Source organism: Marmota monax, unplaced genomic scaffold (genome assembly GCF_021218885.2).
Source record: "Marmota monax isolate L192 unplaced genomic scaffold, Marmota_monax_Labrador192_F-V1.1 WCK01_AAM20220418_F8-fsc00002, whole genome shotgun sequence".
NCBI classification, from domain to species: domain Eukaryota; kingdom Metazoa; phylum Chordata; class Mammalia; order Rodentia; family Sciuridae; genus Marmota; species Marmota monax.
Genome location: NW_026693571.1, coordinates 10,164,928 through 10,191,604, shown reverse-complemented (window position 1 = coordinate 10,191,604; position 26,677 = coordinate 10,164,928). Strand labels below are relative to the sequence as shown.

General features: G+C 40.2%; 1 protein-coding gene across 1 annotated transcript; it reads left to right on the top strand.

The window, feature by feature from the left end:
* The first annotated feature begins 976 nt into the window (after positions 1 to 976).
* On the top strand, positions 977 to 24,139 carry LOC124102600 (cytochrome P450 2U1). The gene is made up of 6 exons (XM_046459053.2): positions 977 to 1,547; positions 15,638 to 16,273; positions 18,951 to 19,112; positions 20,341 to 20,508; positions 21,428 to 21,633; positions 22,429 to 24,139. Exons 1-5 carry the CDS (start codon positions 1,055 to 1,057, stop codon positions 21,604 to 21,606), a joined length of 1,638 nt encoding a protein of 545 aa, XP_046315009.1. The 5' UTR covers positions 977 to 1,054; the 3' UTR covers positions 21,607 to 21,633; positions 22,429 to 24,139.
* Positions 24,140 to 26,677: the final 2,538 nt, after the last annotated feature.

Here is a 26,677-nt window from a genome sequence, read left to right as displayed (position 1 = left end):
AAAAGTAATCTAACAATTAATGGCTAGTTACAGAAGATGCAAGGTGTGTTTTTGTTTTTTAGGGGGCACAACTCCAAGCTTAACTTAGGAAAAACAGGTTAAAAAAATAGTGTGAGAACAGAGTGGTCTGGAAATTTAACATATCTTACTGGAATCACTTGTTTATAGAAACAAAATAGAATGGACCATGGACGGAAGAGAGCTCATTATGCTCTGGTCACACCTTTCTAAGTGCAGGGCGATCAAACTTTTAGTGCATGGAGAAGGAAAAGGATCAACTCTATGACCAATCTAAGAGAAACTACAGGGTTCGGTCTGTTAGAAGACGGAAAGGGAAGCACCCCCGAGCCATTATCAAGAGAGACTGAAGAAGGACTTTGTTTTTAAAATATTACGCAATTTATATTTTAAATTGCAACCTCAGCATTTCAGGTTTGGTCTAAGGCCAATCACAATACTGTCACCTTCCGCAACCGATTGCTTTTGTTTTTATATTACAAGTTCTTAAATCCTCCAAGCAAATTCTTTTTATATTCTTAGAATAAAGTATTCTGCTTGTCTCAGGTCAGACGCAGAAACAGACGCGAGAACCTGTTTGAATTTATGTATTCAGCAGACAAGATGAGGGATGCAGACGAGATGAGTGATAAACACAAACCCACCACACACACACACACACACACACACACACACACACACACAGGCAGTTAGTGCTTCAGTTAGTGCCTAAGGTCGTGTTGCAGCATCCTAGTTTCAGGGGCTGTCACCATCAAGCCCGACCTAAACACGGGGTGAAACTTTGGGACAAATCAGAAGGCGCGACCAGTTCACCCGCCGACCTCCTCTCCGGGCTCCGCTCGAGCGCCGCTGATTGGAGGAGGAGGGGAGAATGTACTGGGCGCAGCCAATCCCGGGCGCTCTCAGCTCTCCAGGCCCCGCCCCTGACCTTCCAAGGCGGAGCTGGCCGCGGGCGAGGGCGGGCGTTTGCTTACACTGAGCCTGGGTCACCTAGAGGAACTCGGTTGCTGCGGGTGCTGACGCCGGCGTGTGGAGTATGTCCTCTCGCGGGCAGCAGCAGCTCCCGGCTGACGACCCGCCCTGGACGATGCATCTTCTGCCTGCGACTCGGGGACTGCTGCGGCTGGACCCGAGCGGCGGAGCGCTGCTGCTGCTGTGCGGCCTCATCGCGCTGCTGGGCTGGATCTGGGTGCGGTGGCACCGGGCGCGGGATATCCCCCCGGGTCCCACGCCCTGGCCTCTGGTGGGCAACTTTGGCCACGTGCTACTGCCGCCCTTCCTGCGGCGACAGGGCTGGGTGAGCCACACTGCGAGGGCCGCAGGGATGGACCCCACTACCCAGGCCCCGCAGGTGATCCTGGCAAAACTGGCTCGTGTGTACGGCAACATCTTCAGTTTCTTCATCGGCCACTACCTGGTGGTGGTGCTCAACGACTTCCACAGCGTGCGCGAGGCGTTGGTACAGCAGGCGGAGGTCTTCAGCGACCGCCCGAGGGTGCCCCTCATTTCCATGTTAACCAAGGAGAAGGGTGAGCAGGTCCCCTTGCCGCCGGGACCTGGGGTAGGGGTGAGGGGTCAAGGGTGTGTTTAGATGGCATTCCTGTGGCAGATGGGGCTCCAGGTGCGCCCAAACGGTGATGCATCGAGCCCCTTCCTGCCACATGCACACAACCCGTCGCACACCTGCATCCTGTGGGGGCAGCGGCCCTTCTGCCATCCTGGGTCTTTAAGATTCTGCCAAGTTTGAGGGATGCATGGCTGTTAAGATTCCAAGATAAAAAGTAGGAAACCCATGGGGAAGTTGAGTGAAGGGGGGAGGATCACAAGTTGTGTGATCCCAAAGTTTAAAACCTTTGGCCTTGTTAGGAGGGGAGAATAGCTGGGCGTGGTGCCACACACTTGTAATGCCAGAGAAGCTGAGGAAGGAGGATACCAAGTTCGTGGCCAGCCTCAGCAGCTTAGCAAGACCGTGCCTCCTCTCAAAATAAAAAGGACTGGAGATGTACTTCAGTGGTAAATAAAACACCCTTGGGTTAAAAATAAAAATAAAAAATAAAAAACGATATTCTTTTCACTTTATGAGTTTTGAGGGCAGAAGCTTAAGCAGAATTATTTTCCCTTAGCATGTCCAGAAAACACTCTCAGAGTCTGTTAGCAAATCTAATGCTTTGATTCATAGCTTGTTTGATTCCTGTTTATGGGAATCTATATAGCTCAGTTTTGTAGTTCAGAAAATATGATGTCTGTTGCAGTGGAATAGAGTGTCCTCTTACCTCTCCTTTACCCCCCATCCCCTCCAACACACACCTTTGTTTTTTGTTTTTTGTTTTTGTTTGTTTGTTTTGTTTTGTTTTCAATCACTCTTCTCTTTTGCCTTATTGGCTGGTAGGTCCCAAACTTCTTTGTCTCAGTCACTCTTACCCACCAGTCAGTGTCAATTTTAAAAAATTTTCCTCCTGTTTCCTGTACCCCACTATCAAGTGGTTAGGCCCCCTTGTTAGAAGCAATTTCATTGCTCTTATAGTTTTCCTTCACTGACTTACCAAAATGGAGACTACATAATTTTGTAACCTTGGTCCTGCATGTAGGGCTTCATCACTGGGCTGACATGTAGGAGAACAGAGCTATTGCTGTTTGGCACCTGTAGGAGCTCAACAAGTATTTAAGTAAATGAACTGGCATTCCCTGTCTGTGGCAGGAAGAGATTCTGGGGTTTTTTTAGGAGCTGATAACACCAGAGTTTTATATCAAGATTTTAAACAATTGTAATTACCATAATACCTTAATTGTGCCCCTGAAAACAAGTTAGACCTCGCCCTCTCTGTGTCTTCACACATGTAGCTGCTTCTACTTGGGATTCTCCTGATCTTGGTGACTGCTTGGACAAATCCTACCTGCTTTTCTTTTTAAATACTGGTGAAAGACACATAAAATTTACCATCCTAACCATTTTTAAGTGCACAGTTTAGTGGTATCAAGTATATCCACATTACTGTGAAATCTGCCATCCATCCACAGAACTCTTTTTTACTTCTTTCTCAGAACCCATTCCGCTTCCTTGGTCCAGCCTCTGGTTACTACCATTCTCTCTCTCTCTCTCTCTCTCTTTTTTTTTTTTTTTTGGTACTGGGGATTGAATCCAGGGTACTTAACTACTGAGCCACATCCCCAGCCCTTAGACAGGGTCTCTCTGAGTTGCTTAGTGCCTTTTTAAATCACTGAGGCTGGCTTTGAACTCACTATCCTCCTGCCTCAGCCTCCCAAGTTGCTGGGATTACAGGCATGTGCCACTGTGCCCTTCTCCTTTTTGTCTCTGTATATTTCATTACTCTACATATCATATAAACAGAATCATACATTTTTCCTTTTGCAGCTAAAAATTTGCACTTGGTATAATTTTTAAGGCTCATACATATTGTTGTATATATGAGAATTGCCCTCTGAAAACTAAATAATATTCCATTGTATGTATATGCCATATTTTGTTTATCCATTCATCCACTGATGAATTCTTGGGGTTCGTCCACCTTTTGGCTACTATGAATAATGCAACTGTGAACATGGGTGTGCAAATATCTGTTTGAATTAGTGCTTTCAGTTCTTTGGGGCATACATCTAGAATTGGAATCGTTTGATCATATGATTCTATTTAATTTTTTGAGGACCTACCATACCATTTTTCACAGTAGCTGCACATTTTACATTCCCACCAGCCAGGCACAAGTGTTCCAATTTCTCCATATCATTGATACTTATTTTCTTTTTTTCATACCTACTTTTGAGACTGTGTTTCAATATTACATCTTTAATACTGTGTTCTCTGACATGCTTCCCTGTCCCCAGGTAGAGATGAGCTTCCCTTTTCTCTATGACCACAGTTTCCTTTTAAGACCCATCCCATGCCCCTCCAGTCAATCCACAAACCTTGTTCATTCCAACTGTAGAATAAAGGGTACTGCACCTGCCTTTTTCCCTCCCCTCTGTCAGCATCCAAGCTATCATTATTTCTCATCTGATACTTCAAAAGCTTCCCGACTAGGCTACTTGTTTCCATGCTATTCTTTTTCCATACTGCAGCTAAAATTATTATGTGCGTGTGTATTTGTTGTAGATGAATACACAAATACCTTCATTTTTAAATCTTTTTATATTTGTTCTAATTATTTATTCATGACAGTAGTCATTATTTTATTCATTTATTTTTATGTGGTGCTGAGGATCGAACCCAGGGCCTCACACATGCTAGGCAAGCACTCCACCACTAAGCTACAGCCCCAGCCCCCAGAATGATCTTTTTAAAAATCATGAAACCACATCTCTCTCCAGCCAAAGCTAATATTCTCCCAGTTCTATACTTGACCTACTATGCCTTGTAGAATCTGGCTTCCGCCTGCCTTTTTGACTTTTATCTCTTTCTTTCTATTGTCCATTTACAGATACTTATTGACTTATGATTGGTAACATTCTGGTAGACACATTGTAAGTTGAAAATATCATAAGTCAAAAATGCATTTACTACAACATCATAGCTCAGCAACGCAGCACACTGTAGAGTCCTGGTCATCCGCCCTCCTGAGCACATGGCTGACTGGGAGCTGCAGCTCATCGCTGCTGCCCAGGATCTTCAAGGTATCATACTGCACATTGCCAGTGTAGAAAAAGGTAAAAGTTCAGGGACTGGGAGTGCAGCTTCGTGGAAGAGTGCATTCTTTGCATGTACAAGGCCCTGGGTTCAACACCTAGCATGCACACACACACACACACGATTTTCAAAGTATAGTTTTATCTGAATGCCCATTGCTTCTGCACCATCATAAGACAAACCATAGTAAGTCAGGTACCATCTGTGCTTGTACATGGCAGCCTGGCCTTCCTAAGCACATTCCTGCCAAGCCTGTGCCAACCCAGGCTACTGCATTTGTTATCCTCAGCATCAGAATATCTTCACTTGACTGACTGCTTCCTATCCCTCACACCTCTCAGGCCAATTGCCACTTTTCAGTTTCGTTTTAGTCACTTCCTTTATTTATACATACCACCTTTTATTTTCTCTCATTCGTGTATCACTCATTACAAACTTTAAAAGTATTTAGTCTGTTCCACCCCCATTCACCACTGGAATGTTTATGTAGAGGGCAAAGGTTTTGTTCCTCTTGTTAACCACTGGGACTCACTGCTTGGTATAGAGAGGTAATCAAAAATGAACGAAGCATACAAGCATCTGTTGATACACTCATCACACTATGTTGTAATTGGTGTTGTGTGTCTATTTCTTTCCCTGGATTTCTTAAAATAGGAAGTCAGTTTTCTTCTTTCAGATCCTAATAGTTTTGTGCCCAGCTCTTAACAAAACAGTTTGTCACGGTGCTGTTTGGTTAAAATCTATGATAAGGGTAATTTCTAAGCATTACTTGGATCACTGCTTTGTTTAGGGAAAGAGTTGGGAGCCTAGGGAAGTACTTCAGCTACAGCATGCATTCCTCCAAGAGACAGGAGTTTGTAGGCAATGCTGCTCTGGTGGATATGTGCTGAGTGAATGCTGTGAAAGATTTAATGATAGAAATTTGTGTGGCTGGTGAAAATATCTGATGAGATAATGCAAAGGGAGGACCATATGATACAAAGATGCTTGTGGACCTAACTTGGAACAGAGAAAGATCATTTGAATAAGAAAATGTAGACAGTGAAGAAACTTTTTCAAGAGTGAAGTGGAGGGCTGGGGCTGTACTCACTGGTGGAGCACTTACCTATCATGTGTGAGGCACTGGGTTTGATCCTCAGCACCAAATAAATAAATAAAGTAAAAAAAAAAAAAGAGTGAAGTGTCAACAAAATAAAATGATAAATTGCCCAGAAACTCAGATGTGTAGATCAAAATAGAAAATAAATGACATTAGGACTAAGAGGCCAATAACATTATTAAATATATGTGACATTTTGAGAGAATTTGCTGCTAAAGTTGGTGAAACTAGCAGAGAAGGGGATGTGTCATAAACAGGATGTATAAATAGTTGACTCAGCACTTGCAAGAAAGTTCTAGAATGTGAGGTGATATTTATTATATTTTTTTTCTGTTCAAAATTAGACCAGTTGACTAGACATGATTAGACAGCTCAATAGCCCACGAAGATATTCTGTATTAGCTGTGTCTCTCACTATGATTAATCTACCAGATTCTTTTCCTGCCCAAGAAAAGAAAAAGAAGTTACAAAATGAAAGCCAAGGATAGCAAAGCAGTGCTTCACTTTGAGGGTGGTTGTTTCTTCAATGTGCATGTCACATTTTATTATTAGTTATTTAAAATATAAAATTCAGTAAGCAATATAAATTTGTTCATTCTCTGCTCAGATTTGCTCAGATTCTTTTTTAATTTGTTCTAAGTATTTATACATTACACTAGAATGCACTTGGACACATCATACAAAAATGGAGTATAACTTCTCCTCCTGGTTGTACATGATGTGGAAGCATATTGGTCGTGTGGTCACATATGCACATAGGGTAATAATGTCTAATTCATTCTAGTATCATTCCTACCCCATACCCCCTCCCCTCACTTCACCTCCCCTTCCTTCACTCCCCTCTGCCTAATCCAAAATATTTCTCTTCTTCCCAATTGCACCTCCCTCTATTGTGAATTAGCATCCACATGTCAGAGAAAACATTCAGCCTTTGTTTTTTTAGGATTGGCTTATTTTACTTAACATGATATTATCTGGCTCTATCCATTTACCAGCAAATGCCATGATTTCATTATCTTTAAGGCTGAGTAATATTCCATTACATGTATATATACCATATTTCCTTTATCCATTCATCTGTTGAAGGGCATGGAAGGGAACCTAGGTTGGTTCCATAGTTTAGCTATTGTGAGTTGAGCTGCTATAAATATTAATGTGGCTGTGTTCCTGTTGTATGCTGATTTTGAGTCCTTTGGGTATAAACCAAGGAGTGGGATAGCTGGGTCAAATGGTGGTTCCATTCCAAGTTTTCCGAGGAGTCTCCATACTGCTTTCCATATGGTTGCACCAATTTGGAGTCCCACCAGCAATATATGAGTGTGCCTTTTTCCCATATTCTTGCTTTTAGCCTGCCACCAGCACAGGCTTCATAAGTGAAGGTTCGGCTACATGAGAAATCCAAAAGGGAGTCTGAATTAAAGACACAGACTCTAATTACCTTTAAACCAGCTCCAGGTGGCTTCTCGTACCCCCAGCCTCAAGCCACCTGTTAGAGTAGCGAGGTTTACTGAAGAGGCTAGCGAGAAAGAGAGAGAGAACACACCAGGGAGTGGACTTTTATTGGGGAACAAAAAATTCTGAGGAAAATCCCATCCAATGAAAATTAGGGGGGCAGCATCCCAAGGTCAGGTGAGACGATTGGGTCTTAGGGGTAGTGGCCAGATACACCTCCACACGGACAAGCCCTTGGACCTGAGAAGGGTGGGGAAAGCTCTGGACACAAAGATGTCTCTGAGCAAGCGCCTCTCACCCAGCCAGGGAGGTAACTCAAATCATGTGCGAGGATGGCCTCCCAAACTTGCCAACATTTATTGTTGCTTATATTCTTGATAATTGCCATTCTGACTGGAGCGAGAAGAAATCTTAGGGGTTTTTGTTTGTTTGGTTTTGTTTTTTGGTATGGGGCTTGAATTCAGGGACACTCAACCACTCATCCCCAGCTCAATTTTGTATTTTATTTAGAGACAGGGTCTCCCTGAATTGCTTAGTGCCTTGCTGTTGCTGAGGCTGGCTTTGAACCCATGATCCTCCTGCCTCAGCCTCCCAAGCCACTGGAGTTACAGGCATGTACCACTGCACCCAGCTCTTAGAGTAGTTTTGATTTGCAGTTCTCTAATTGCTAGAGATGTTGAACATTTTTTTTCACATATTTGTTGATCAATTGTATTTCTTCTGTGAAGTGTCTGTTCAGTTCCTTAGCCCATTTAGCTTTTTTTTAAATTTAATTTTATTTTTTTTTAGCTTACATACACTGGATACTTAAAGTATCTTTCTACCTCTAGCCTTTTACTTAAAAATATTATGTTTAATCCATTTTTTTGCAGTATTAAAGTAAGTGGAATACACAAAATGGTCTCTATTTTACTGCTGATAGAAATTTGGTACTTTTCATTTTTTTACTCTTGTAAGCATGCTGCCACACATATTTGTGAGGCACTGATTGTGAAGGTGGAAAATGAAATATTCATTTGATGGTTGAAAACTTTGGCTCAGACAACATCACTGACAAAAATGGAGGAAAGCACTTAATATATTAAGAAAGTGCTAGAGGCTTGGAACAAGAGCCCAAGCAAATTGCCAAAACCATAAAAATGGAAGGCAAAGGAGATTTTGAAAATTTTCAAAAATAAGGAACATATTACTCAGTATTGAATACCTCAAAGAAGGACAAGATGCAAAGTGAAATTACGAAGTGAAGATGAATAGAAAATAAAATTTCATCTGGGTAATTTGAAAATTAATAAGGAAAATAAGTTGCTGAATGTGCAGAATAGTTGTCTGCTACTTGTAGAAAGAAGGCCTGGATTCCACTAATAGGAGCACCCCTGTGACCCTGCAGAAGGAACCACTAAGTGTCATCAGCAGAGAGCACTCTCTCTGTTCCACTAGGTAGAAAATGCACATGTGGTCAATGTAGAATTGTATGTCTAATATATTTTAAGTATTTCATTATTATAATAATAAATGCTTGTTATTGGAAAATAAGACCTGGGGAAGAAAAAAGTTAAAAATTATCTATGGTTAACATTATGTTGAGATAGTCATTATTGATTTTTTATGTATTACTTTCCAGTCTTGTTTGTATTTGTACATATATTTTAAAAATATATTTGCCTACTCAAAATGGAATCATACTCTTCCTAATCTTTAACATTTCTTCTATCTCTGAAAGTATTATGAGCATATTTCCATATTATTAAATATCTCCTATAAAATTATTCAGAGCTGTGTTGTACCCCTTGAGAGGATGTATTGAACTCCATTTAGCCTGTTCTTTATTGGGTTGGAGGTGGGGTTTTGTGCTACAGCTGCCTGGCCACCTGTTCCAACCATGAGGCTACCCACTTCTGAGGAACTTTTTATCTGTACCCTCAGTTCTCGTTCTCTTTAACTGTGGTGGGAATGGGAGATGCCATAACTTAACCTGAACTCATGTCCCTAACCACAGCATTAGTTGAGGGACAGATTGATTAAAAGATGGATTGATCAGGATATTTCATCTCTTTCTAACAGTGGTTAGTCTGGTGCAGAACTCTGAAATTCACAGCTGTAGTTTTTTGTTTGTTTGGAGGGAGGGAGGGAGAAGTTCTTTTTAGTTATACATGACAGTAGAATTCATTTTGATAAAATTATACAAGCATGGAATATATCTTATTCTAACTAGGACCCCATTCTTGTGGGTATATATGATGGTAGGGTTCACTTGGGAATTTTCATATATGTACATACGAAAATTATATCAAATTCCCATTGTACTGTTTTTCCTAATCTTATCCCCACTCCCCTCACTTCATTCTCCTTTGTCTAATCTACTGAACTTCTTTTCTTCCCTTCTCTGCCCCCCTTTTTGTGGTTTATCTTTCACATATCAGTGAAAACATTCAACCTCTGGTTATTTAGGATTGGCTTATTTCACTTGGCATGATAGTCTCTAGATCCATCCATTTACTGGCAAATGTCATAAAGTCATTCTTTTTTATAACTGAGTAGTATTCCATTGTGTGTGTGTGTGTGTGTGTGTGTGTATCACAATTTCTTTATCCATTCAGCTGTTGAAGGGCACCTAGCTTGGCTCCAGAGCTTAGTTCTGTCCTCACATAGTTTTGGGATAAGAATTTGTATTCATAGTTGAGTCTGGACACCTTGAGCCATGAAGTAAATAGTGTCCCAAATTGGTATCACCATGGGATACCTGACTGAAGTATTTGAATCCTTCCCCAGAATTTTTCAATGAAAACAGAGGGCTTGGGTTGGGGATATCGCTCAGTTGGTAGACTGCTTGCCTTGCATTCACTAGGCCCTGGGTTCAATCCCCAGCACCACAAAAAAAAAAAAAGAAAAGAAAAAGAAAAAGGAAATAGAGGGCTTTACTTTGGTTGTGAGACTGGGAAAAAAGTAATCTCAAGGGATCACCTGTTTCAAGGAAAATCTGGTTTGAAGTTGGAAGGCAGGAAACTTCAAGAGAAGGGAAAGGTGGAAAGGGTTCTGAGGTGGCAGTACCCTCCCTTCCTGGGTCCTAGTTTTATGGCCTCATTGGTCTTTCTGGTAAACCAGTGTGTTTTTTCATTCTTGACCAAGAGTCCTGATTTTTGGCTTTGGAGTCATTTTTATTTTTTAACATTATTATCCTGCTGCAAATGATGTTTTTGTCTACATCTATAATTACCATTGTTTTTCAGCCCTAAGAAAAAAGATGTCAACAACTGCAAGATGTGGCTGACCCTCTGCCAAACACTCCAAAGATGAAAAGCCACTCTGGCTGTCTGTCCTGCAGAGCTTGTGATCCTGAGGCCATTGATTCCCGTCCCTGCCTCTCACCTTGGGCCCTCTCAGCCACCACCTCCCTGGTCCCCTCTTGTCTGTTGAACTTTGTTGCCATCAGCTTGTCATAAAAAATGTCCAGTTCTCAATCTTAGCCTCTGTTGAGACGTTTCCTCCACTTCCTTATTTTATTGAAAATGTTATTAAAATTAGGCTGAAAAGCAAGTCTCATCAAATGTCAAAAATCAGTATTAAAAACAAACAACAACAAAAACAGCAACAAAAAACAGTGGAAGACAGATTACCTCAGGTAGCCATTAAGGCTTATAGAAAAAATCATTTATTCTCCGTGATAAAAATACCTGCAAATGGAGCTAGTGGCTCAGCGATAGAGCGCTCTCCTAGCACGTGCGAGACCCTGGGTTTAATCCTCAGCACCACATAAAAATAAATACATAAAATAAAGGTATTGTGTCCAACTACAACTAAAAAGTATATATTTTTTAAAAAGCTTCAAATGATAATTGTGCATTGCAGCTAAAGTGGTACCCAGAGATAAATGCAGAGCTTAAAATTATTGCTTGACATAGTGGCGCATACCTGTAATCCCAGTAGCTTGTGGGGCTGAGGCAGGAGGATCACAAGTTCAAAGCCAGCCTCAGCAAAAGTGAGGCACTAAGCAACTCAGTGAGACTCTGTCTCTAAATAAAATAAAATAAAAAAATAGGGCTGGGGATGTGGCTCAGTGATTGAGTGCCCCTGAGTTCAATCCCCAGGACCAAAAAAACCAAAAACATTGATTGAGGACGGGGCGGTCTGAAAATTAATGAGTTAGAGACCAACTTTATGTACTATAAAAAGAAAAGAGGAACAAGTCATTTTAATTTTAGACAAATGCTTTTAGAAAGCCTACATCCTGGCTCATTTCAGGAGGTCAATATATCTAGAAAAGTACAGCATAAAACAAGGAACTTATAGGCCATTTTCCTTTATGAGCTTTTTAAAAAAAATAAGAAAATACTTCAGCAATGTTTTGTTTTTAAAAAGCTTTAAAACATCTTAACCAAATTTAGATTTATCCTTGGATTGAAAGCAAGTCCAACAATCATAAAGAAGTCAATTAACCTTCTTTAAATTAACCTATAAATGCATTTTCAATAAAAATCCCAAAAGCTTTCTTACAGAGCAGACAAGCAGGTTTTAAAGGTTTTATGAAAGAGTAAAAAGGCAAGAATAACCCAAAATAATTTTGAAGAACAAGGTTTTGAGGGAGGAGAGGGGACTTCCTTATTAGATTTAATACATATTATAAAGTCTGTATCTTATTATAAAATAAATGATTAAGATAATATGCTTGGGACTGGGTTGTGGCTCAGTGGTAGACTGTTCTCCTAGCACTCGTGAGGCACTGGGTTTGATCCTTAGCACCACATAAAAATGAAATAAAGATATGTGTCCACCTACAACTAAGAAAATAAATATTAAAAAAAAGATAATATGCTTTATCTTGGGTGTGGTGATGCATGCCTATAATCCCAGCAACTCGGGAGGCTGAGGCAGGAGGGTCTCAAGTTCAAAGCCAGCCTCAACAATTTAGCAAGTTCCTAAGCAACTCAGCAAGATCCTGTGTCTAAATAAAATACAAAAAAGGGCTGGGGATATGGTTCAGTGGTTAATTGCCCCTGGGTTCAATCCTTAGTATAATAATAATGATAATAATAATAATAATAATAAGCTTTAAACAGTGATAAGTAGAACAATGTAGCAGAATAGAAAACCTATAAACTGATGTTTTAGTCAGTGTTGTTGTCAATGTGACCAAAATATCTTACAAGAACAGCTTGGGGGTGGGGAGAGTTGTTTGGGGCTCAGGGTTTCAGAGGCCTCGGTCCATGAAGCACACATCATGGAGGAAGGACCCAGTGAGGAAACACTGCACAGCTCATGTCAGCCTCAGGAATCAGAGAGTGGGAGAAGGGTGAGGGGAGAGGGAGAGGTTAGGAGTGAAGGGAAAGGGAGGCAGGAAGAAAAACCCTCCAGGACACACCAGTGACCCACCTCCTCCAGCCACGCCCCACCTGCCTACAGTTACCACCTACTCAGCCCATGCGATCTAGGGATGGACTGATTAGGTCACAACTCTCTTAATCCAATTATTTCAACTCTGGATATTCCTGTATTAACACAGGAGCTTTTGGGGGACACCTCAAATCTAAACTATAAGAACCAGTGTGTAGGAAACCCGACAGAGGCAGCGTTACAGATGCCAGGGGTGAGAGAGGTGTTAAATGAATTGTGCTTGAACAGTGGAGCATCTGTATGGAGGAAAAAAGGTTTAGTTTTATGCTTAGGTAGAAACACCTAACATGATTATAATTCCAGGCAGAGAGAATTGAACATAAAAAAATCTGAATTTTAAATTTTATAAGAAAATAGTGTCTCTCTGAGCTCATGGCAGGAAGATATTTCTAAAGTAAGGTATAAAGCACGTATCATAAAGAAAAAGATTGATAAATGCAAGAGTGAATCTTTCTGTTTGTCAAATACCGTAAGTGGGGGGGTGAGCAGGTGGTGAGAGATCTGCCGTGCACCTAGAATTTATAAGAAGAAAATTGTACAGTTGATCAGCGTAAACCCATAGAATAAGAAGCCAAAATAGGCTGGTAACCATATGAAAAGCTGCGCTGAGCCACAGTTAACCCTCAGAGACATGCAATTAGAAATCATGAGGTATATCTCAGTCCTCCCATTGGCAAAAATAATAATGTTGACAAATATCAAGTAATGGCAACTTGGCAACTATTTGGAACAAATGAGAATGCTCATATACTTCTGGTGGGTACATTTTTGGTATGCTCTCACTTTGGAGAGTAACTTAGCAATGTCTACTCATGTCAAAGATGTCCGTACTTTATGACATCCATCAAGTCTTAGCACTGTCTTCCAAGTTCAGAGGAAGTGCCATAGTGTAGAATAAGTACATTTTCAGACACACAAATTGTTAGAAACTGGCCTTCCATGCATCCTTTCTTGGAACTACTAGAGAAAGTACTTCAGCAAAATTTGGGAGTAAAACAAGAAAGAGGAAGACATAGGAACCAGGAAATGATTCCGACACAGAAGACTCCTAAGGAAATCCCCAAGTGATGACGGGAAGCCTAGGGATCAGCCACTTCAGAGTTGTGAACACATTTGGAAGAGTCCAGGAAGGAACACGGGATAGACAGACCATCTGATTTATTTGACCACATGGATGCTTACCATTGAAAGGCATTTTATAAAAGTATTAAAGAGTATGAGAAGACTTAATCACCGAGCAGGGTCTGTATTTCATTCTCAACTGTACCTGGCATCCTATTTCCTAGCACAGAGTAAGCATTCAGAAATGATATGGGAAGGACGAAGAACTGGCTGAAATGATAAAGCACACCATGAAAACCAGGAGGATAAAACAGGTGACAGGAAACGGGAAATATTTGAGAACAACTGATACATCTGGGAATAATATTGTTGGGTTTGATGGTGGGAGATGAGCAAGTGAGAATCAAATAATCAAGTATTTGTAATGAACTTAATGAGTGCAGATGTTTTTAAAAGAGGGATGTTACCCAATAGCTAAACTATGGAACCAACCTTGGTGCCCTTCAACAGATGAATGAATAAAGAAACTGTGGTATATATATGCAATGAAATATTACTGAACCTTAAAGAAGAATGAAATTATGGCATTTTCTGGTAGATGGATGAAACTGGAGAATATTGTGCTAAGAGAAATAATATATGTAATTTATAACTCCATCAATCAAGTCTTAGCACGGTCTTCCAATTTCAGAGGAAGTGCAATGGTGGAATAAATACATTTTCAGGCATGCAAATTGTTAGAATAAGAAGCTAGAAGAGGCCAAAAATTATATGAAAAAACTGAAGGCCACTTATTTTCTCTGGTATACAGATGGTAATTCATAATAAAGTGTGGGTAAAATAGAGGTATTTTGGACTAGACAGGGAAGTGAAGGGAGGGGAGCAGGTATGGATGTAGGAAGGATAGTAGAATGAATCAGACAGTATTACCCTATGTGCATATACGATTATATGACCTGCATAACTCTACATCATGTACAATCAGACAAATTAGAAGTTACTTCCATATATGTCAAAATGCATTCTACTGTCATGTGTAATTAGAACAAATTTAAAAATATATATTTAAAATAATTATTAAATATTAAAATAAATAAATAAAAGAGGAGTGTTACCAACAACTGATATTTAAGATTACCTGCCAGTTGCAAGATTCTAAACATTGAAGGCTAGTAATTCTAATCCAGTTGTGCTGTTCATTTATTCAGCTAATAATTATCAAGTTCCTCCTGTGTGCCCAGCAGTATTCTAGAAGCTGGGATTTTAATGGTGAACACAATCAGATATAGTCTCTGCCCTCAGGTCCATCTGTTACCATACTTATCCCTCTGTTGCTAATGTTTAGAATATAGATGATTTGCTCATGGATGTGTCTGCCTTGATATATTTGCTTTTTGTGGGGGTGAGGTGTAGGCTATCAGGAATTGAACTCAGGGGCACTCAGTCATTGAGCCACATCCCCAGCCCTATTTTGTATTTTATTTAGAGACAGGATCTCACTGAGTTGCTTAGCACCTCACCATGGCTGAGGCTGGCTTTGAACTCACGATCCTCCTGTCTCAGCCCCCCAAAACCCTGGGATTACAGGTGTGAGCCTCCACACCCAGCTTGGTTTGATAGATTTTCTAAGCATGGATTCACTCTTATGAAATAGAAAGATTTTTAAATGCACATACTAGTTTGGGACATTGAAACTTTGCTCTTCTTGTTACCAAGAATTATTATCAATAGTAAAATAGCTCTATAGCAAATTCTTCCAATTGAAGTGGAAGTGATTTTTGTCGTTATGAGAAACATAAACTATCTCAATGACTAAATTTTGTTAGTCATCCTTCTTGACCGGTGGTGGTCTTTATCTGTTTATGAACTTTGCATAAATGCTCTGAAACATGCAGAATATATGCCCCTGCAGGTCCTGTTCAGTCTTGTTGTGCATCCTTCTCTCTCACCTTCTTTTCTTGGGTGTCCTTTTACAGGGGTTGTTTTCGCACCTTATGGCCCAGTCTGGAGACAACAAAGGAAGTTCTCTCATTCCACTCTTCGCCATTTTGGCTTAGGAAAGCTTAGCTTGGAGCCCAAGATTATTGAGGAGTTCAAGTATGTGAAGGAGGAAATGCAAAAGCAGGGAGAAAATCCCTTCAGCCCTTTCCCTATCATCAGCAACGCCGTCTCTAACATCATCTGCTCCTTGTGCTTTGGACGACGCTTTGATTATACCAACAGTGAGTTTAAGAGGATGCTAGATTTCATGTCACGAGGGTTAGAAATCTGCCTCAACAGCCAGCTCCTCCTGATCAACATATGCCCCTGGCTGTATTACCTTCCCTTTGGACCATATAAGGAATTAAGACTAATTGAAAAGGATATAACCACTTTCCTTAAAAAGATCATCAAAGACCATCAAGAGTCTCTGGATGCTGAGAACCCTCAGGACTTCATAGACATGTACCTTCTGCACATGGAGGAAGAGAGGAAAAATAATAGCCACAGTAGTTTTAATGAAGATTACTTATTTTATATCATCGGGGATCTTTTTATTGCTGGGACAGATACTACAACAAACTCTCTGCTGTGGTGCCTGCTGTATATGTCATTGAACCCTGATGTGCAAGGTAACCCATGAATTCTTCATTCATAGCAAAACCAGATTATTGAAATCAGGATTAACAACCTTCAAGCACTAAGCAATATCTTCAGGCTGGATGAGGAAATAAATGCTTGCATCCCATAGGGAGTTGGTGCAAAGTACATGTGAAACCCCGAGTTTGTAGACAGTAGGACTCCTGTCATAACTGCCCCCCACCCCTGCTTTAATCTCCACAGGTCTGTTACCTATGAAATGTACAGTGGTAGGACATTTTGGAGCTGAAGGGGATCATAACACTCCTCTGAACCTACTCACCATGTTTTTGAAAAACAGAAGACAGAGGCCTAGAGCGGCTCATGAAAGTAGCACAGCTGGTTGCACCACGTCAGGACCAATAGATAGTGAGCACTGGCAACAGGAAATAGGAGAAAAGGAAAGGGTGGTGCTTTAGTTTCTATGCTGCTATAACAGGATATAACCTTTGGTTTTTATTGTTGCTGGTGTCTTTAAAAGAACACAGATTTGTTATCATTTGGTTCTATACATTAGAAGTCTGACATATGTCTCACTGGACTAAATATCAAGATGCTGACAGTTCTTTTCCCAAAGCCCTGGAGGAGAATCCATTTCTTTGCCCTTCCTAGCATTCTTGGCTTGGCTTCCTCCTCCAGTTCACAGCCAGCATGTCACAACTCTGGCCATTCTTTCATAGTCAGATCTCCCTGTGCCTCTGCACTCAACTGGGAAGGCTTTCTGACTTTAAAACCTGTGTCACTTAACCATGAGACGTGTTCTGAGAATGTCTCATTAGGTGCTTTCATCATTGGGCGAGCATCACAGAGCGCACTTAAAACAAGACAGCCACAGTGTCACTAGGCAATATAATCTTATGGACCACTGTCCATGGGTCTGTCGTTGGCTGAAACATCATTATGCAAAATATGGCTGCACTGGTTGGGCACATCCACATAACCCAGGATAGTCTCCCCATCTCTAGGAGCTTAACTTAATCACATCAACATGGTCCCTCTTGTCAGGTACCATGGTTTAGGTATAGTTTGAAGGTGTCCCCCCAGAGGTTTATGTGATGGAAGCTTGGTTCTCAGTGTGCAGAGTTGAGGTGGTGGAACCTGTGAGAAGTGGCACCTAGAGCAAGGTAATGGAGTTGTGGGGCTGCACCCTCTAAGGGATTAATGTGGTTCTCATAGGACAAATTAGTTCCTGCAAGGGTGGGTATTATAAAAAGAGGAGGTTTGCCCCCTGAAACCTTTTGGCTTCCTGTTTGCTGAATGATCTCTCCCTCTCAGATGCGATGCTGCTGTGATGCCATTTTCCATGTTGTGATGCAGTTGAGGGGGACTTTACCAGATACCAAACAGATGGGGCTAACCTGATCTTGGACTTTCAGCCTCCAAAATTCTGAGCTAAATAAGCCTCTTGTCTTTGTAAAGTAACCAGCCTCAGGTATTTTGTTATAGCTACAGAAAATGGAAGAAGATATCATGTAACATGTCATATTTACAAAGTACCAAAGGTAATATTAGGGTATGGATATCTTGGAGGGGCTGTTATTTTTCCTACCATGGGTGGAATTGGTGCAGACCTATATTAATTACTGCTTAATAACAGATCATCCCAAAATTTAGCAGTTTAAAACAATAACTATTTTCTCATGTAGTTTTTGAGGGTAAGGAATCCAGGAACAGCTTGTCTGGGATGATTCTAGTTCAAAGTTTCTCATGGAGTTGCAGTCAAGATGTTGGCTGGGCCCACAGTCGTTTACAGACTTGGCAGGGACTGAAGCACCCACTTCTAAGTTGACAATCCACATGACTGTTGGCTACAGACTACTCTGACCTTTTACATAAGGATACTTAACTTGGCAACTACCTTCCCCCAGAGTGAGTGACTTGAGAGAGTGAGTGGCAAAGACTAATCTCAGAAGTGACCTTCTCCCTTCTCATTGATCACAACTTGTACCAACTTGCTACACAAAGTGTGAGGGGGGAATGCACTAGGATAGGGACCCTGTGTTAGTCAGTTTTCTGTTACTGTAGCAAAACACCTGAGACAATCAACTTACCAAGAAAAGTTTTATTTTGGCTCATGGTTTCAAAGGTTTCAGTCCATGGTCAGTTGGCTCCATTGCTTTTGGGCCTGTGGCAGAGCAGCATGTCATATAGGGAGCACGTGGTAAAGCAAAGCATACCTCATGGTCAGAATATGAAAGAGAGAAGAAGGGGCAGGATTTCACTACCCTCTTCAAGATCACCCCTAATGAACTAGAACTTCCCACTAGGTACCACTTAAAGTTTCCACCACCTCTTAGTGACACTATGGGGAAAAATCCTTTAATTCATGAGCCTTCAGGGGATATTCCAGATCCCAGTATTTGCAAACCACATGGAACAGGGTTCACTGGAGACCATCTTGGGCTAACACTATTGCTACAGTCAGCTTAGAGAGTCAAGCTCTTGTTTGCATGACAGTGTGATTCGGGGTGCTCCTGAATCCAGGTGCTTACTCCTTTGCCCCTTTATCTGTTCTGCTGTCCTCCTTTAAAAGTCCCCGCTAGCAGGTTCAACCTCCTGGGGATAGCTGTCTCCACTGCCCTGCCAGCTAGTCAATCACGTGTAAGTGGTAAAGGAAAGTGTGCATGGGTGCAGGCTCAACTTCTGGTCGATTCTTCCCTTTTTATGCAGAAAAGGTTCATGAAGAAATTGAAAGGGTCATTGGTCCCCATCGACCTCCTTCCCTCACAGACAAGGCCCAGATGCCCTACACAGAAGCCACCATCATGGAGGTGCAGAGGCTAACCGTGGTGGTGCCACTCGCTGTTCCTCATATGACCTCAGAGAAAACAGGCAAGTCCAGGGACTTTCTCCTTTGGATGCCCTTGGGGGGAGCACAGCCCCCAGACCCTGCAGAGCTGGGGTGAGAGGCACGGTGGGCACTGGAATTAGCATTGGCCCTAGATAATGGACTCTCCAGGGGATGTTTCAGCCCTCAGTTGTCCGTCATTAGTTACACTGACATTCCAGCACTAGCTGAGTGTGATTGATAGCTCTCCAGCCTTCAGAGCATTCATGCTTATCCTGGCAAAACAAAGAGTGCTACCATTTCAGTCAGCTGTGTTGGCAGGAAAAAAATTCCAGAATTAACAAAGGCATCTCTAGTCCTCATCGTGGAAGTCAGAAGAGCTGGTGTAAATGTGAAATTAAGGATTTAGCTGGAAATTACCCCACTTCAATGCTTTAAATTCTGCAATCAAAGTATAAATATTAAAGAATTAGAAGGAGCCCCTCTGATTCTAGGGTCTCTCATTTCAACTTCTTATTGACCGTAAAATATGCCCAGTTGGTCACTTCCAGATGTCTTTGAACATCCCTATTAATAAGGAATTTACCTTCTTTAGAGATAGTGCATAATTCAGTGGGCTTGAATGTACTACAAGACAGTTGTAGCAAGCAGTTACTTGTAAATGATGTTGGATCACTTAACCATTTTTTGGTACAAATTAGATACTCTCCAATGTGCATGGTGTCTTTTGGGCATTGGCCCTAGATAATGGACTCTTACAGTGCATACTAACTTGTTAGCTAGTAAGAGCAGGGGCTGGCTTTCCTGTATACCTTTATCTTCACTTACCTTCCTCATCAGATTGATCTGTAGATGTAAAAGACCCTGTAAACAGATATGTTTTATATGATTCTCAGGAATTTGTAATTCTTTGGGAAAGTTCATCTGCGATGCTCTATTGTTTTTGTTTTTGTGTTTTCACTTAATCATAATGTTTTTATGGTTTGACTGAATGCATTAACTCAATATCTATCAGAGTACTTACTGTGTCCCATCTTTGGCTAGATCCTGGGATGGTATGGATAGAAAGATGCCATACTAACATCTACCCTAAAGTTCCTCACAGTTTACTCTCAGCCAATTAAGATGGCAAATATCTATCTATCTATCTATCTATATATATATAAAACTAGATTTTTTTGTGGTCAGATAGTGGTATTTAGGGAGAACTATTAGTGAACTAATAAGTACGTTGAATAACACTGTGGGTTTTTGTTTGTTTGTTTGCTGTAGTGCTCCAAGGGTACACCATTCCTAAAGGAACATTGATCTTACCCAATTTATGGTCAGTACACAGAGACCCAACCATTTGGGAGAAACCAGAAGACTTCTACCCAGATCGATTTCTGGATGACCAAGGACAACTTTTAAAAAAAGAATTCTTTATTCCATTTGGGATAGGTCAGTCAAACTTTTGTTTTGTTAATGGTATAAGTCTAAAAAGAAGTAGAACTTTGGTCTGGGAGCACAGTAGAATAAGTGCTCTGTTACAGCATGCGTGAATCCCTGGGTTCGATTCCCCAGTTCCACACAAAGGCGGGTGTGGGGGGAGGCAGAACTAAAAACAATCTTTTATTGTTTTATGTTGTTTTAAGAATGCCTCTTTATTGACAAGATAATGTAAGAGACAAATAATTTAGATAATGCATCTTCTCTAAGTTCATTTCAAATTTTTAAAACAAAATAAGAGCTGGAGGTGTATCGCACTGGTAGAACATTTTACTTAGTGTGTGCAAGGCCTTGGGTTCAATCTTAAAAAAGAAAAAAAGAAGGCAGTTGGTTTTTGATCTTTAAATATGCCTTGAAATCTTCCTTTCTGGACTGTCTAGGCTATTGTTTAGGTCCCACGAAACCATTGGAGTTAAGAGTAACTTGTGACCTGTAGGCTGGTGGGTGAGGGGGGTTGTCTAATCTCACCAGGTCCTTTGGGGTTTCCAGATTAGTAATGTGGATCCTTTCTATGGAAAAGGAAGGTTCCAAAGAATCTAATCTGACTTTTCCCCCTTTAATCTTCCAGGTGACAGTAAAGAAAAGACATAAGTACGTGTGGAAAAGACAGGGTAGCTGCCCATTGGATCTGTCTGCGGTTCCTGTCTAGATGATAGGTTTTTATTAGTAGGAGTGAAAGTGTGAACTTGGTATACAAAAATTTTGATTAATATACACCATGGGAGATTTTATGGTATAACTGGCAATTTTAAAACTCTCCCATGTGCATTTAAAGTACTTAACTTAGAGATTTCTTATAAATTTGTACTTGTAGAAATAGTAAAAGGGATGATATTATAATCTTTACTTTTTTTCTGATCTCATTTTTTAGGGAAGCGGGTGTGTATGGGAGAGCAGCTGGCAAAGATGGAATTATTCCTCATGTTTGTGAGCCTGATGCAGACTTTCACATTTGCTTTACCTAAGGATTCTAAGAAGCCCAACCTGACTGGAAGATTTGGTCTAACGTTAGCTCCTTATCCATTTAATATAATCATTTCAAAGAGATGAAGCACACAGATACCTAAAAAAGAGAAGGTAAACAGATACCTAAATATGTGTTCTTCTAAATCTGACTACTGCAATTGACAGTGGGTCCAGCGCCTTAGCGGATCCAAGTTAGGCTCAGATAAGAGAACAATAGTTGGAGAGAGGTTAGAGCTCATGGGAGCTTCCATCTTGGAGGATTCCTCAGCAGGATACTTTAGTCACTTTAGTAACACATGTATCTAATTTACCAAGTATCCGATCAGGAAGCAGGAACTCCGGATTTTAGTTGTCATGGCATCCACCTATGAATATATCTTCTCATCCCTCAGTGCCTCTATCATCCATCATGTTACAATGAAGGTAGCAACACTTGCCTTCTCTCTACCTCTCAGCACTAAGGAAGGTCAAATGCCTCATATTTTTCCAATTTGACCAAGTCTAGAGATGAAAATAAGAGGTAGAAGATCTACCTCCCAACTTTTTAAGACCTCTAACAATATGAAAGTGGCATCCAGCCTTGGACACTGTCATCAGAATGGATGTGGGTGTAGGTTAGAGTCCTCTCCTGTTCTCCCTGCCACCAGGCTCTCTATGTCTGATCCTTGAATACTCTCAAACACAAATACAGAAAGGTGTGTTTATTCTTTATTAAAAGAACTACATTGTTTCTTAATAAAGAAGATCCCTCTAGAAGAACAGTTCTCATCCCAGGTGGTAACCCCTTCCAGGGATGTTTGGAAATATATGAGTGCATTTTCTTTCTTTCTTTCTCTCTTTTTTTTTTTTTTTTTTGGTTCATCATGATGATGGATGTCCTGCTCCTGGCCTTCTACTGACATGCAGGATGGGGATGCTGTATGCAAAGTGGTCCTGTGCAATGAAGAGTTGTCCTGCCCAGTATGCTGGTATTTCCTCCAGTGAGGATGTACTTCAAAGAATAACTGGCCCTTTCCTTGATTTTCCCATAATATTCTTTATGTGGAAGAAATCATGATAGAATATGAGCAGCTGTATTTTTGAGCCTTTCCTAATGCTTTGTGTGTGTTTATAGTTGCCACATTAAAAGGGTGCCAGGTTGTAGCTAATAAAGCTGAGGCCTAGTGAACTTAAGGCATCTGGTGAAGAAGTGTCATCCCTTGGCACCACTAGTTCTTGTGATGGAGAGTGCTCTCTAAGCCACTTATCAGTACTACCACCTCTTGAGCCTGTAGCTCGCCCCAGTTAGCTGGGGCCCTTTTCAGCCCAGACTGACTCCTTGAGGCAAGGATGTAGCACTGTTGCTCTCTTTCAGCCCCTTGCCCGGTCCACATGTGAATGAATTTTAAGAAGGTTGCTTAAGGGAATATCCCATGCCATTTGAATGCTATAGGTTGTTTTTTTGTTGCTTAGAGATGATGTTAAAAAATCAGTATGTATTATTTATTAATGTTGGTTTAAGCCAGCTTTTAAAAAATTACTAGACATTTGTTCATTTAAAACAACCATTCTAAACTAACTTAGAATGATGCCTTATGTATTTAAATATAACAGAATGTAAGCTCCCAGCAACTAGAGACTGGGCCACATCCATGGGCCTCATACTTACTTTCCCCAAGGAGGGAAGGAGTGACTGCTTTTACTCCCAATAGCAAAGAAGGCAAGAAAAGAGCCAAAGATGAAATACTGAACTTGACTCTGTTTTCCAGACCAGTAAAGACACCAGATCTCAGTTACCTCTGACTTCTTGATCTGTCATTAACCACTTTAGGTACTTAGATCTTCTTAGTCCATGAATGGCATTCCAGGGCAATTCTGAACGTGAGGCTGGATTTTTCCTTTGAGCACATTCCTAGGCAGACTCCTGCATGTTCAAGGAGTGAAAATAATTCTGCTTAATAAAAACCCAAGAAAAGATGGAATATTATGTAATCAACTATTGATTTGGTTTGACTCTACATTCTTTGTATTATCTATATACCATTCTTTTGCTTTTTATAAATATAATTAAGCACTTGCAATACAGGTAGATGAAATACAGGCTAATCTTTAGGTGCCTTAAGAATTTTTATTTTTAATAAAAAGAGAAAAGCTAATAGACTAAATGCAGAGGAACTGGAGAGGTTGTACAGATTTTAGACAAGGCAATACTTGTGTAGATTGATTATCCTACACTGCAATGGGACAGTTTGTTCCTGAAATGAAATTCATATGCTTTTTTGAATGGAACTAATAACAGCATTAGCAAATTTCTTACTCTTTATAGATGGATTTTCGGTATTCCTAACCAAAGAGTTTGTTCTGTTTTCCATGACATTGTGTCAGAATCAGAAGTTTATTAAACTTTTAAATACAATGCCTCTAACTGTAGCATTTAAAAAATATCTTTATATGGCACATGACTGAAGGACTGTTGATATTTTTCTCATACAATGACATTCTTCAATTTGACATTTCATGGTTTTTCTGAACTATGAAAGTAATTGTACTCTATTTTATAATTCTGCCTAATATCTAACTTTTAGTCTTCATATTTTATACTTTTGGGTGCATTTATTAAACTTTTTGTTTTTATGGAGACAGTGTCATGTCTGATTTTTTTGTTTTATTTTAATTCCTAACAAAGTTTTGTTTTTACCAAATGGCATGTTAAGAAATGACAGAGGAAACAGACCTTCAAAGAGAGATGGCCGCAATACAGTATTGGCATGGTCTTTAGACAGGAGGGAAATTCTTTTAAAAATATGCCCTCAGAGTAAAGTTAAGTGATTCTATCACAAGATACAGAAAGATAAATAAGGAAGCCCAAGTTTCTCGTATCTCACATCCAAACCCAGCACCATATAAGAGAAAGACAGATCTACAAAGTGGCAGAGTACTGAGTGCTTGTCTCTTGACCTTATCTAGGGAATGTCACCTCAAGATGTGCATTGGTGTGCTGATTACTTAAAATTATGGTACATGAGGATCCACAAATGCTGGATGGGGATTTCTCTGAAGTTCCATTATCTACTTAAAGAGTAGATTGATCAAAGAGGAACACAGTTGCCTTCCATCTTCTAATTGAAATACAATTAATCCAACAAAAAGACCATAATCAGAGCCCTAGAAGCTGCCTGGTGCCTTTACCCTCTGCATCAGTACCCCTCTCACTTCCTGAAGATCAAATAGGCAGTTTATTTTTTATTTTTATTTTTTTTCCATGTTTTTATTGATGCATTATAATTCTACATAACAGTAGGGACTTAGGGTTACATACTTACACAAACACATAATATAACTTATAATTTGGTCAATATCATTCCCCGAGGTGGGCATTTTTTTAAAAACCAATTCAACAGCATATTCAAAACATTGTACTATGCCCTAATAGGAACTATCCCTGGGATGCAAGGATGGCCCAATATGCAAATCAATCAGTGTGATACACCACAATTAAGAATATAAAAGATGAAAGTCACATGATAATAGATATAGAAAAAAAACTCATGACAAAATTCAACAAAATTCTTGATTATAAAAACACAACAAAATAGGCTCAGAAGGAACTTAATTCCAACACAAGATTTTATGTGTAAATCCCACAGAATACATAATCAATAGGAGAAAACTGAGAGCTGTTTAGCTAAGAGCTGGTACAGACAGGAATTCTCACCCTCACCACTGTTATTCAACTTAGTACAGGAAGCCTCAGCCAAAACAATTAGATAAAAATAAAAAGAATCCAAACTAGAAGGAAAATTTTCTCTGAATGTGACATGATCATACATTTAGAAAACCCCAAAGACTCAATAAAAAGCTGTTAGAATAAACCAGTAAAGTTGTAGAATACCAAATCAATATGAAAATCAGAAAATCATCCCAAAATCAGAAAACCAAATTTATATTAACAACTAAAAGAATAAAATACTTAAGAATAAACTTAGCCAACGAGGTGAAAGACTAGTATATTGAAAATGATGAAACACTGATGATGGACATTAGAGTAAACACAGATAAGTGGGAAGACATCCCACACCCATGACTGGAAGAATTAATATTAAAGACCACCATGCTACCCAAAGTGATCTACAGATTTAATGCAGTTACTAACAAAATCTCAATGGCATTCTATACAGACTAAGAAAACACAATCCTGAAAATCATATGGAACCTCAAAAGATCACAAATAGCCAAAGCAACCTTGAGCAAAAATAACAAGGCTGAAGGTATCACACTTCCTTATTTCAAAATATAATAAAATGCCACGGTGATCTAAACAATATGGTGCTGACAGTGAAAACAGATATGTAGATCAGTGAAGCAGAAGAGAGAATCCAGTGATGCACTTACAGCCAACTTGGACTCACAAAGGTGCCAAGAAAATGCAATGGAGAAAGGCTTGTCTCTTCAGTAATTGGGGTTGGGAAACTGGACATCCACGTGCTAAAGAAAGAAATCGGTGCCTTTATCTCACGCGGCATGAGAAAATCAACTCAAAATGGATTAATGACCTAAACATAAGATCTGAAATTGCACTTAAAACTACTGGAAGAGGCCAGGCACGGGGGTGCACGCCTGTAATGCCAGCGGCTCGGGAGGCTGAGACAGGAGAATTGCAAGTTCAAAGCCAGCCTCAGCAGTGACGAGGCGCTAAGCAACTCAGTGAGATTCCGTCTCTAAATAAAATAAAAAATAGGGCTGGGGATGTGGCTCAGTGGTCAAGTGCCTGTGAGTTCAATCCACGGTTCCCACCCCCCCTCAAAAAAAACTACTAGAATAAAGAGGAAAAAGAAAGACTTCCTGACATTGCCTTGGCAGTTTTGGGATATGACACCAAAAGTTTAGTCAAAAAAAGCAAAAATAGACAAGTAGGATCACATTAAATTTAAAGCCTTCTGAACAGCAAAAAAAAAAAAAAAAAAAAAGGTGAAAAGGCAACTTATGGAATGGGAGAAAATAGTTGCAAACCATACATCTCATGAGGGGTTAATATTCAATATATATAAGGAACTCACACAACTCAATAGCAAAAGAACAAATAGCCCAATTATAAAATGGGCAAAGGTCCTGAATAGACATTTCTAAAAGAAGATAAACAAATGGCCAACAGGTACAAGAACAGGTGTGCAACATC

Excerpts from the sequence above, each read along its gene's own strand:
- LOC124102600 (XM_046459053.2), top strand. The coding sequence starts at position 1,055 with ATGTCCTCTCGCGGGCAGCAGCAGCTCCCGGCTGACGACCCGCCCTGG. Across the intron at positions 19,113-20,340 it reads TATGACCTCAGAGAAAACAG|TGCTCCAAGGGTACACCATT; the intron begins GCAAGTCCAGGG and ends TGTTTGCTGTAG. Across the intron at positions 20,509-21,427 it reads CTTTATTCCATTTGGGATAG|GGAAGCGGGTGTGTATGGGA; the intron begins GTCAGTCAAACT and ends CTCATTTTTTAG.